General features: G+C 49.0%; 1 protein-coding gene across 7 annotated transcripts in view; it reads right to left on the bottom strand.

The window, feature by feature from the left end:
* Nucleotides 1-11409, bottom strand: part of POMT2 (protein O-mannosyltransferase 2) — a 36207-nt gene that overhangs the window by 6948 nt on the left and 17850 nt on the right. For 5 of the 7 annotated variants that reach the window (XM_073587334.1, XM_073587325.1, XM_073587324.1 and 2 more), the window contains 13 exons: nucleotides 11316-11398; nucleotides 11133-11242; nucleotides 10991-11063; nucleotides 10824-10884; nucleotides 4657-4735; nucleotides 4435-4580; nucleotides 1564-1655; nucleotides 1416-1492; nucleotides 1272-1343; nucleotides 1141-1200; nucleotides 964-1069; nucleotides 743-883; nucleotides 90-201 (listed from right to left, as the gene is read on the bottom strand). In XM_073587334.1, coding sequence (XP_073443435.1) covers nucleotides 90-201; nucleotides 743-883; nucleotides 964-1069; nucleotides 1141-1200; nucleotides 1272-1343; nucleotides 1416-1492; nucleotides 1564-1655; nucleotides 4435-4580; nucleotides 4657-4735; nucleotides 10824-10884; nucleotides 10991-11063; nucleotides 11133-11242; nucleotides 11316-11398 — 1212 coding nt within the window. The remainder of the gene's footprint in view (nucleotides 1-89; nucleotides 202-742; nucleotides 884-963; nucleotides 1070-1140; nucleotides 1201-1271; nucleotides 1344-1415; nucleotides 1493-1563; nucleotides 1656-4434; nucleotides 4581-4656; nucleotides 4736-10823; nucleotides 10885-10990; nucleotides 11064-11132; nucleotides 11243-11315; nucleotides 11399-11409) is intronic. The other 2 variants (XM_073587339.1, XM_073587347.1) reach the window with 2 other exon arrangements.

Here is an 11409-nt window from a genome sequence, read left to right as displayed (position 1 = left end):
CTGCAAGAAAAGCACGAGTCACGGGCAGGAATGACAGCAGGTGGCCGCCATCTACCCGTACCCCACCACCTACCCGCGCCATCACCCACCTGTACAGCAGAATCCCAAGCAGCAAAGTCATCCCAACCGTGCATACAGCACTGCGCCAAGATGGGCAGAGGATGGAAGCACCCAATCGGAGCAGAGACCAGAACGTGACCGCTGTATGGAGAGAGACAGAAGAGACCGCACATTACCCACCCGTGCCATGTTCAGACGCCAGTGTTCGTTGCTCAGACGCCAGCGTTCACCAGACACCAGACTCAGTCTTCAGACGCCAAAACTCACCACTCAGATGCCAGCCATCGACCCCCAGACGCCAGGCTCAGCCCTCAGATGGCAGTGCTCACCAGACGCCAGGCTCAGCCCTCAGATGCCAGCGCTTTCCGCTAGTACGCCAATGCTCACCAGATGCCAGGCTCAGCCCTCAGATGCCAGCGCTCACTAGACGCAAAGCTCAGCCCTCAGACGCCAGTGCTCGCCCCTCAGACATGAGCCCTCGCCCTCAGACGCCAGGCTCAGCCCTCAGACGCCAGTGCTCACTAGACGCCAGGCTCAGCCCTCAGACGCCAGCGCTTTCTGCTCACCAGACGCCACACTCAGCCCTTAGATGCCAGCGTTTTCCACTTGTACGCCAGCGCTCACCAGACGCCAGACTCAGCCCTCAGATGCCAGCGCTTGCCCCTCAGACGCCAGCACTCACCACTCAGCATGCTGGAGAAGAGCATGGCGGGGAAGTAGTGGTGATAATACAAGACTCGGCCCATAAAGAAGAAAGGCATATAGTGAAGAAGCCACCCCGACATCAGCTGCCCCCCGCCCTCCAGGAGAAGGGAAAAGACATCTGCAAGAAAGACCCCCATTACACAGATCATTAGTGGTCACCGGGAGAGGACACAGGACAAGAGATGGAGCAGCACTTACCCCTCACCTCCCCGGACAGGGAGAGGCCACGTTGCAAGGAGACCGCTGCACAGAGGGCCAGCACTGTGTACAGAATGAGACTGCCCAGGTTCAGAAACCAAATTACCTACAGGGGCGACGAGACAAGATAAGAATCGGGGAGCATCACTGCTGTCCTCCGACAGATATGAAACTCACCGGATTCCCAAGCAGATAAATACGGAAATCTGTAGCGTTCACACCAGAGAAGCGGAGACCCTGCGAGGGGAGGAGTCGGTTACACTGCTGAAAGTGGGGGGCCGGGCTGGCAGGAAGAGGGGCGCTCTCACCTGGAAGTTAATGGGCCAGTGCCAGGGCTTGGATGTCACCTCGTGTTCCTTGGGCTTCAGGCCACTATTTGCCTTAAGAAGCAAAATAACCAGTTATCATCAAAGACCCTTTACAAGTCCCTGAGCATAGAGGACATTGCTCACCCGCAGCATCACTACGTGGGACTCCGCCAGCGCCTCCAGGAAAGACGGCTTCAGGATGGAGACTGAGATTTTCAAAACTATGATGGAGAATTTGAGTTCAGGAGACAAAAGAGACATGGGGACACTGAAGAGGGGGTCACACACTTACGCCGGACGTTCTCATGGTCCTCCACACTCCATAGGGTATTGGGGCTCTCACGTAGATACGGGCTGCACGTCACCTCGCCCTGTTCCCAACCCCTGGGAAACAAAAGCAAGAGCTGTCCACAGCAGGTCTAAGCAGCAGAGTGAACCATACTGGAATGACGGGTACAGGCGCTACTCACCAGCCCTCGGGCCCCTCACCGTCCCCTAGGGACACACGATAGGTTGTAACCAGAAACAACAGCCTCAAGTTTACGGACAGGTCAAAACAGTCAAAAACACACCAGCAGCACAGTGAGCTCAGTGGAGTAAAATACAGGATCAGTAATGTATGTACACAGTGACTGCACCAGCAGAATAGTGAGTGCAGCTCTGGAGTATAATGCAGGATGTAACTCAGGATCAGTAATGTAATGTATGTACACAGTAACTGCACCAGCAGAATAGTGAGTGTAGCTCTGGAGTATAATACAGGATGTAACTCAGGATCAGTAATGTAATGTATGTACACAGTAACTGCACCAGCAGAATAGTGAGTGCAGCTCTGCAGTATAATACAGGAGGTAACTCAGGATGTGAACGGTGATTTTCCGGGTGGACAAGGCCTTAGGGTATGTTCCCACGGTCAGTAAACACTGTGGGTTGGACGCTGTGTACATCCACAGCGGCCAGATGTTACAGCATAGGGGATGGGATTTCAGTCTCCGCAACGTAAATTTCCCATAGGATTTAATTAGATGCAGTAAAACCGTATTATCTTTCTAGTCACTTGCGTAGTAAGTGCGGGAACGCAGCTTACTACGCATGTGAACTAATTTAAATAATGTCTTACCTTGTGCCACAGCCGGAAGTTTGCGTCCACTGCAGTTCTTGCGATGAGCTGAGCTGACCATGAGAACTGCCGTGCACGTGACCGCCGGGGACGGGGTTATCTCCGGTCACTTGCCAAGTTCTCACGGTCAGCTGATCGTGAGAACTGCAATGCAGGTATCCGCCGGGGACCGAGTAATCTCCGGTCATCTACAAGCTCTGCTGTGTTTGGATGTTAGGCTGGGTGGTGGAATAATGCCACGGATCAGCCAAAGGCATCCAGATGCAGTAAAGTTGGACTCGTTGTGGGACAGTATGTATATCTTCTCGGTGGACAGGTAAGGATATTGTTGCTTTTTTATTTTATTTTTCTAACAGGAGAACAAGGGCTTTGGTGGAATAGGCGATGCAGTAAGTATCGTTTAATTAAGATCTATTAAAAGAGGCTGTGTCATTAGAGGGACTGCACACTATTTTTTTGTAGGGGATCCCACTATTTTTGCTAACAATCCAAGGTAAGCAGACTGCTGCAGCCTGGTATTATCCGGCTTGTAAGGTTCATGGATACTGGATCCTTACCAGCCTGAAATACCAGTCCCAGTAGTCTGCTTTACACTGGCTGGTTAACAAATATAAGGGGACGCCACACCATTTTTTTTTAATTATTTTTTACTAAAAAGGAGGGGACCGCTCTCTGTGCTTTCCTCCACTTCCTGTGTCATGTACGTCCGTCTGTATCACAAAATTTACCATTATGTAAATTAGTACACATGTGTAGTAAGCTGCGTTTCGGCACTTAATACGCATGTGACTAGGAAGATTATGCGGTTTTACCACATCTAATGATAGTGAATGGGTAATTTACATAGCGGAGACTGAGCGTCTCCACTACATAAATTGACATGATGCGGTCTAGAAAGACGTGCCACATGTCCGTCTCTGCGGGTGAGCCGTGGGCATCAGTGCACACATAGTGGGCATGGGATTTCTTGAAATCCTATCCACTATACTGTAACAGCCGGACTCTGCATGTTGGACATTGCGGATGTACGCAGCATCCAACACGCAGCGTTTACTGACGATGGGAACATACCTCAATATATCTGCAAGCAGGAAATCACTTTTTTTTCCTTCCCAGAAGCCAACTTTCAATTAGTTTTATTTCAAGTGACAAAAAAAGCATGCAATGAAAAAAATGCATCAAAAATGTATGTATAAAAAAGGCATCAAAAACGCAGGTGTCCTGCCAGTGACCTCAGAAGTAGATTTGGTGCAGATTTCACCTGTGTCAACTTCTGAGCAAATACTGAGCCATTCTTGATCGTGTACACATACCCTAAGGGGTACAGTGACTAAACGCTTTGGCTCAGGGTCAGACAAGATATATTGACTGTGATCTTAGCCTGCTGCTGGGATTAGTATTGTAATGTGGGTGGTAATACAAAATAATATTGTGGCACCGTGTTAGCCAGAAAAATCGATGTAAATACTTATGTCCCAAAAAAAATGAGAAAAGTATTCAAGGAGTGATACCTTTATTGGCTAACCAGAGAAATTATACTTGCAAGCTTTCAGGGCTCATAAAGCCCCTTCATCAGGCTAATTACAAGTGAATTACTGAGAAGAGACGGCAACATATAAATATGTTTCAATCTCTAACAATAGGACTTAACTTGACACCTAGATTCATGACTCATTACATGGACACAGTTCACACCTCCACAAGATGGTCTTCAGTTCTCTAATAGAACGCTTCCACCTCAATGCATGTATAACAAAAACATTAATTTGATTTCCTTGGCCTGTATCACCTCATGTCCTTGTGTAATTCCTATCTAAATGTTGCCCTCTCTTCTCAGTAATTCACTTGTAATGTAGCCTGATGAAGGGGCCGCCTGAGCCCTGAAAGCTTGCAAACATAATTTCTCTGGGTAGCCGATAAAGGTATCACACCTTGAATACTTTTCTCATTTTTTTGGGACACAAGTATTTACATTAATGTGGGTGGATAACAGATTTTTGACCCAACCCCAGACTAACAATTTCATGCTGCACCATATCTCACCACTTAGGAAGAGTCTTCCCCGATGATCCCAGAACGCAGCCCGTGGAGAGGTGCAGAAGGCGGATCTGACTGCGCAGAACTTTCACTTTATCTTTGCCGCCAGTCACCTCGATCCTCCAGAAGTCATTGCTGTCGCCTGACCCGTTCTGTGAAGGAGAGAAATGGTGACACGTGGACAGAAGACCCCAGAGTAGTGATGAGAAAGGGGTCTGCCACCCTCACCGTGCCGTATGCTGTCACCTGCAGATGTTTCTTGGTCAGTGGCGCCTCTCGCTGATGACTATGGAGGTTACGGCCAGTGCTGGGAGGACATGAGGAAATCATGTATGAGAAATATAGAGCAGAAAACAGGAAAAATAGACCTATAGAATATTAACCCCAAGAACCCACATCACACGCTTTACACTACTCCGCCCTCGACTCCAGGGCGCACCACCGACAGCCTGACAGGGAACGAATGTGCCGGGTCCAGGGTCACTCTACATGGGGGTCATCCAGGAATGGAAAAGCATGGCCAGTCACTTGTCCACAGCCTGTGTGTGCTGCTGCAGCACCTCTTTTCCATGAGAGCCACACACAACCTGTGGACGAGGACCGCAATATTGCCGAGTAAATACAACTCTTTTGGGCTCTGAGGGCCCCGGGGCCCGTGCTGCAGCACTGAGGGAGCAGCAGCCAGGTCAAGATTTTCAAAGACACTAATATTTAGACATGGGACATAAAGTGCGGAGCCAGCGGAGAGAGGTCACACGCTGGTCTCCATTTTCCATCTCCGGGGATCAGTGACTGACAGGAGGCACAGCAGAATCCCAGCTTTACGAGGCTGTTCCTTGCACTGTTTATGTGAAGGATGAGCGGCGGTCAGATCCCCCCGATCCTGGAAATACGAGTCATGTAAACACGGCAGCCGCTATAATCCCAGGAGGATGGGAGTCCGTCCACATCTGCACACAGCAGGACTAAGCCATGGGCGCGCTGCCATGTGCATTTAACCCTTCATGAGGTAATAATAAAGCAGCTGCACAGGCAGAACGTGGGGATCTGACCACTGTGCACACAGAACATGCGCCCCGACACCCAGATCACTTGCAACGGCGCACAGACCACCCGGCCCCGACACACACCTTGGCCCGACACATGGACCTCATGGCCCCAGCACCAGAATGCAGACAACCCGCCCCCGGAACCCAGACCCTGCCCTTGGACCACATGGCCCGACACACGGACACAGACCACCCAGCACACGCACAGAGAATCCACCCCCGGACCACCCACCCTTGACACCTGGACTACATGGCCCTGGCACACGGACCAACTGCCATCCGACATCCAGACTACCCGCCCCAGATCACAAGCCCCGGCACATGGATCAATTGGCCCCAGCACATGGACCACCCGCCCCCGGATCACAAGCACCCGAAACAGAGACCACTCTGCCCTGGCACACCGACCACACGGCCTCGGGCGCACCGACAACACGGTCTCGGCACACCGACCACACGGTCTTGGCACACCCACACATAAACCAGGTACACACACCACACGGTCCCACAACACAAGAAGCTGAATTGTTTCACTCACTGCAGCCTCCCCTGAACGTCACACGATGGTGAGACCTACACCCGACTCCGGCACACACGAACCCGGCACACAGACCACCCGGCTCCATTACACAGAGTATCCGGCCCTGGACCACATGGCCCTGGCACACGGACACAGACCATCCGGCCCCGGCACATGGACCGCTCAGCTCTGGCACACGGACCACCCAGCCACGGCACACACACCACACGGCCCTGGCACACAGACCACCCAGCTCTAAGCACACAGACACACGGCCCCGGGCACACAGACCACACAGCCACCGAACACGTTCAGACCACAGCACATTGTTTCACCAACTGCAGTCTACCCTGCACGTCACACGATGGTGAGGCCTACACCCAGCCCCGGCACACGGACCACCCAGCAGTGGCACACACAAATACGGCACACAGACCACCCGGCACATGGACTGCACAGATCCGGGACACGGACCACACGTCCCCGGCACATACAAATCCAGCACACAAACCTGGATGGAGAAAGAAAAATGTTGTGAAGAAGAAACGGAGAGTGGTGGTCATGGGGGATTCCCTGTTGAGAGGAACAGAGGCCGCTATCTGCAGACCGGATATAACTTCAAGAGAAATGTGCTGTCTTCCAGGTGCAAAAATTAAAGATGTGTCTAACAGGATATCAGGACTCTGCAGACCTACAGATGACTACCCATTCCTGCGACTACAGGTGGGGACAAATGACACCGCAAGAAACGACCTGGAAACCATCTGCAGAGACTTTGAAGACTTAGGCAAGAAAGTGAAAGAACTGGGAGCGCAGGTGGTCTTCTCTTCCATCCTCCCAGTGGATGGCCATGGAACAAGGAGGTGGAATAAGATTCTGCAGGTGAACAACTGGCTACGTCGATGGTGCCGTCAGCAACGATTTGGATTTCTGGATCACGGAGTGAACTACTTATACGATGGACTACTTACTAGAGATGGGGTGCACCTTACGAAGACTGGAAAGCATGTATTTGGAAGTCGCCTTGCTACACTTGTAAGGAGAGCTTTAAACTAGAACAACATGGGAAGGGAAGCAAAAGACCAGAAAAAGCCATACACCTGACAAATGCTATTGAGAACTCTGCTATTAGAAGTGGAATGGAAGAACAAAGACGAAAGAATCTAATTAATAAAAATATTGGAGAAAGAGAAACCCATCACAAACTAAAATGTTTCTATACTAATGCACAAAGCATGGGCAACAAACAAGGAGAATTGGAACTACTAACACAGGAAAAGAAATATGATGTCATTGGAATCACTGAGACTTGGTGGGACGATACACATGATTGGAATACAAGACTAGAAGGATATAACTTATTTGCAAGAAACAGACTTGATAAACGAGGAGGGGGTGTCGCATTGTATGTTAGAAACGCGTATATCTGCACAGAGATCCAAGCTTCAGAGACTGGGATTTCTGTGGAAACTGTTTGGGTAAGAATACAAGGACAGAACAATGGAAAGGACACCATTGTAGGCATTTACTACAGGCCACCTGTGCAAGCTGAAGATATGGATGAACTCTTTATGCATCAAATGGCCAAGTTCTCCAAAAAATATGACATAGTTGTCATGGGAGATTTCAACTATCCAGACATTTGTTGGGAATCTCTCTCAGGCAAAACTAACAGGTCAAGGAAATTCTTATCCTCTCTTGCTGACAACTTTATCTTCCAAAAGGTAGGGGAGAAAACAAGGGGAACTGCTACCTTGGATCTAATCCTTATAAACAGGGAGGAAATGGTTGATGAGGTAAAAGTGGCTGGGACCCTAGGAGGTAGCGACCATGCTATTTTAGAATTTTGGATAACTAGAGGCGGAAGACCTGTGAAGACTCAGACGTCAAGGTTAGATTTCAGAAAGGCAGATTTTAAGGGATTCAGAAAGAGAATTGGAGGGATCCAATGGCTGGATATCCTTAAAGACAAAAATGTCCAGGAAGGATGGGAAATCTTGAAAAATGAAATTCTCAAAGCACAGTTGTTAACAATTCCGAAAAGAGGGAAGAATAGGAAGCATTTAAGGAAACCAGGATGTATGAACACAGAACTTAAGCACATGCTAAACAGGAAGAAAAAAATGTTTATAAAATGGAAAGAGGGAGGCATATCTAAAGAAGAATATAATGCTGTCTGCAGAACCTGCAGGGCACAAATCAGATTACCTAAAGCTGAAAATGAATTGAGGCTTGCAAGAGATGTCAAAAGCAATAATAAAGGATTTTGGGGATATGTCAAAAGTAAAAGAAAAGTCAAAGATGCTATAGGATTTTTACAGGATGAAAATGATGAAATGGTAAGACAGGATGTTGAGAAGGCTGAACTTTTAAATTCCTATTTTGCATCTGTTTTCTCTCAGAAAGGAAATGTAACATCAACTGTTATTCACTGTCCTATTAAGGGAATAGAAGAATCCAGGATATCTATAAACAGAAAGATAGTGAGGAAACACTTCGCTAACCTAAATGAATTCAAGTCTCCAGGTCCAGATGAATTACACCCCAGAGTAAAGAAGGAGATAGCAGAAGAAATTTTTGAACCCCTCTCCATAATCTTTGAAAATTCTTGGAGAACAGGAGAAGCGCCAGAAGACTGGAGAAGAGCAAATGTTGTTCCTATCTTCAAAAAGGGGAAGAAGGTGGACCCAGGCAACTATAGGCCGGTGAGTCTGACTTCTATACCATGAAAGATCTTTGAACAAATTATTAAACAACATGTATGTCAATACCTGGATAAGAATGAAGTGATTAAACAGAGTCAGCATGGGTTTGTAACTAATAAGTCATGTCAGACTAACTTAATTTCCTTCTATGACGGTATCACTGATTTCGTGGATCAAGGAAATGCTGTAGATATAGTGTATCTTGACTTCAGCAAAGCATTTGACAAAGTCTCTCATACAATCCTTATTGAAAAAATGACTAAGTATGGAATGGACAAGGCAACTGTTAGGTGGATTCATAACTGGCTTAGTGATCGGACCCAAAGAGTGGTCGTAAATGGCTGCACATCCAGTTGGAAGAATGTCTCAAGTGGGGTACCACAGGGCTCTGTCCTGGGCCCTGTATTGTTCAACATCTTTATCAACGATTTAGATGAAGGAATTGAGTGTAAACTGGTTAAATTTGCTGATGACACAAAGCTAGGAGGGATAGCTAATACTAGAGAAGAGAGAGAGAGGATTCAAAAAGATTTAAATAAACTGGAGAAGTGGGCAGCGACTAACAGAATGGTTTTTAACAGGGAGAAATGCAAAGTACTACATCTGGGCAATAAAAATGAAAAAAGCATATATAGAATGGGAGGAATAGGGCTAAGTGACAGCACATGTGAAAAAGACGGGTATACTAATAGATCACAGACTGAATATGAGTCAACAGTGTGATGCAGCAGCAAAAAAGGCAAATGCAATTCTAGGATGTATTAACAGAAGCATACAGTCTAGATCACGTGAAGTCATTATTTCCCTCTACTCCTCTTTGGTCAGACCTCATCTGGAATATTGTGTCCAGTTTTGGGCACCACATTTTAAAAAAGACATCAACAAACTGGAGCAAGTTCAGAAAAGAGCGACCAGAATGGTGACCGGTCTGCAAACCCTGTCTTATGAGGAAAGGTTGCAGGATTTGGGAATGTTTAGTTTGCAAAAGAGAAGACTGAGAGGAGACCTAATAGCTGTCTACAAATATCTAAAGGGCTGTCACATTGTAGAAGGATCAACTTTATTCTCATTTGCACAAGGAAAGACTAGAAGCAATGGGATGAAACTGAATGGGAGGAGACACAGATTAGATATTAGAAAAAAATTTTTAACAGTTAGAGTGATCAATGAGTGGAACAGGCTGCCACGAGAAGTGGTGAGTTCTCCTTCAATGGAAGTCTTCAAACAGAGGCTGGACAGACATCTGACTGGGATGATTTAGCGAATCCTGCTTGAGCAGGGGGGTTGGACCAGATGGTCCAGGAGGTCCCTTCCAACTCTACGATTCTATGATTCTATGAAACCACACGGCACCTGCACACACGGCCCTAGCATACAGACCACCCAACCTCGGCACACAGACAACCCGCCCCCCGATTCACAGACCACACGGCCCCAGGCAAAGAGACCATATGGCCCCGGGCACACGGACCACACGACCCTGGGCACACGGACCACAAGGCCCGGTTACACACACAGACCACCCGGCCCTGGCACACACAACCCCGGCAGCACAAGAAGCTGAAGTGTTCCACTCAGAGCATCGCCTGCACGTCTCACGATGGTGAGGCCCACACCCAGCCCCGGCAAACAAACCACCCGGCCTCAGCACACAGACCACGAGCTCGGCACACAGACCCCCCGGCCCCTGCACACAGACCACCATGCTCCGAAACACAGACCATGCGGCCCCGTCACACAGACCTACCCGGCCCCGGCATATAGACCACCCATCACACGGCCCCGGCAGCTCAAGAAGCCGAATTGTTCCACTCACTGCAGACTCCCAGGCATGTCACACAATGGTGAGACCCACAGCAGAACTGCCGACCACTCAGCGCTTTGTGCCAGGAGACGCATTAGAGCGTGGATTCTAGACCCCAGTCCAGTCTGATGTGCAGATGATGGCGGCAGATAAGCAGGTCTGCTCAGCGTACATTAGATACCTGGGCCCTGTTTGTGGCATTGCAGGCGCTTCCAGCACGGCCCGCTAGTGAGTGAACGGCCCTACGAGCAGGACATGGTAGGCAGAGGTTAACCTTTCACTGGTACCCAGATCTCGTTCATGTATTGGCCACTCACGCTCTATGCTCCAGGCGGATAAGGTCTCCGTGATGCACAAACCCCGGGGCGCAATCAGAGTCTGGAAAAGGAGTAACAGCAAAGTCAGTGGAGTCAGCAGAGAAAAAGGAGATGAGCAGGGCAGCAAACAATCTGCAATGTCTCCAGCCATTACTACCAGTGCCCACCATTATCGCACTCGGCGTCATGCTTCTTCACCATCCACAGGTTATTAGGATCCTTGTGGGAATACGTAGTGACCTGAGTAAGGAGAGGAGAAAGTCAGAGGAGAAGGTGCAGGCCCAGAGGATATGTGTTCGCAGTGCCCACCTGCTGTTGCCGTGCCCCCACCCCTTCTGGGTACAGGTGCCAGTGTGAGTGCAGGTATCCGGCGGCGGTGCGCATGTTCTTCAGGGTAATCACCGAGCCGTACGCCAGGTCTAGAGGAGAACCATTACAGAATCATAAGACAATGGAGCCCCCACACTGCCCTTGCCGCCCCCCCATACTCACACTCTGGCATGGAAGCATTGTGCAGGTTGTTCCCAATCAGACGAGACTGGAAGGCCGAACTGAAGAATCCGTCCCCAGGACCACTGCAGAAAGA

The sequence above is a fragment of the Dendrobates tinctorius genome, unplaced genomic scaffold, assembly GCF_039654945.1.
Source record: "Dendrobates tinctorius isolate UK_male_01 unplaced genomic scaffold, ASM3965494v1 ptg000010l, whole genome shotgun sequence".
Lineage (NCBI taxonomy): Eukaryota > Metazoa > Chordata > Amphibia > Anura > Dendrobatidae > Dendrobates > Dendrobates tinctorius.
Note: the sequence above shows the minus strand (reverse complement) of the source record. Positions and strands in the feature narration are given on the sequence as shown.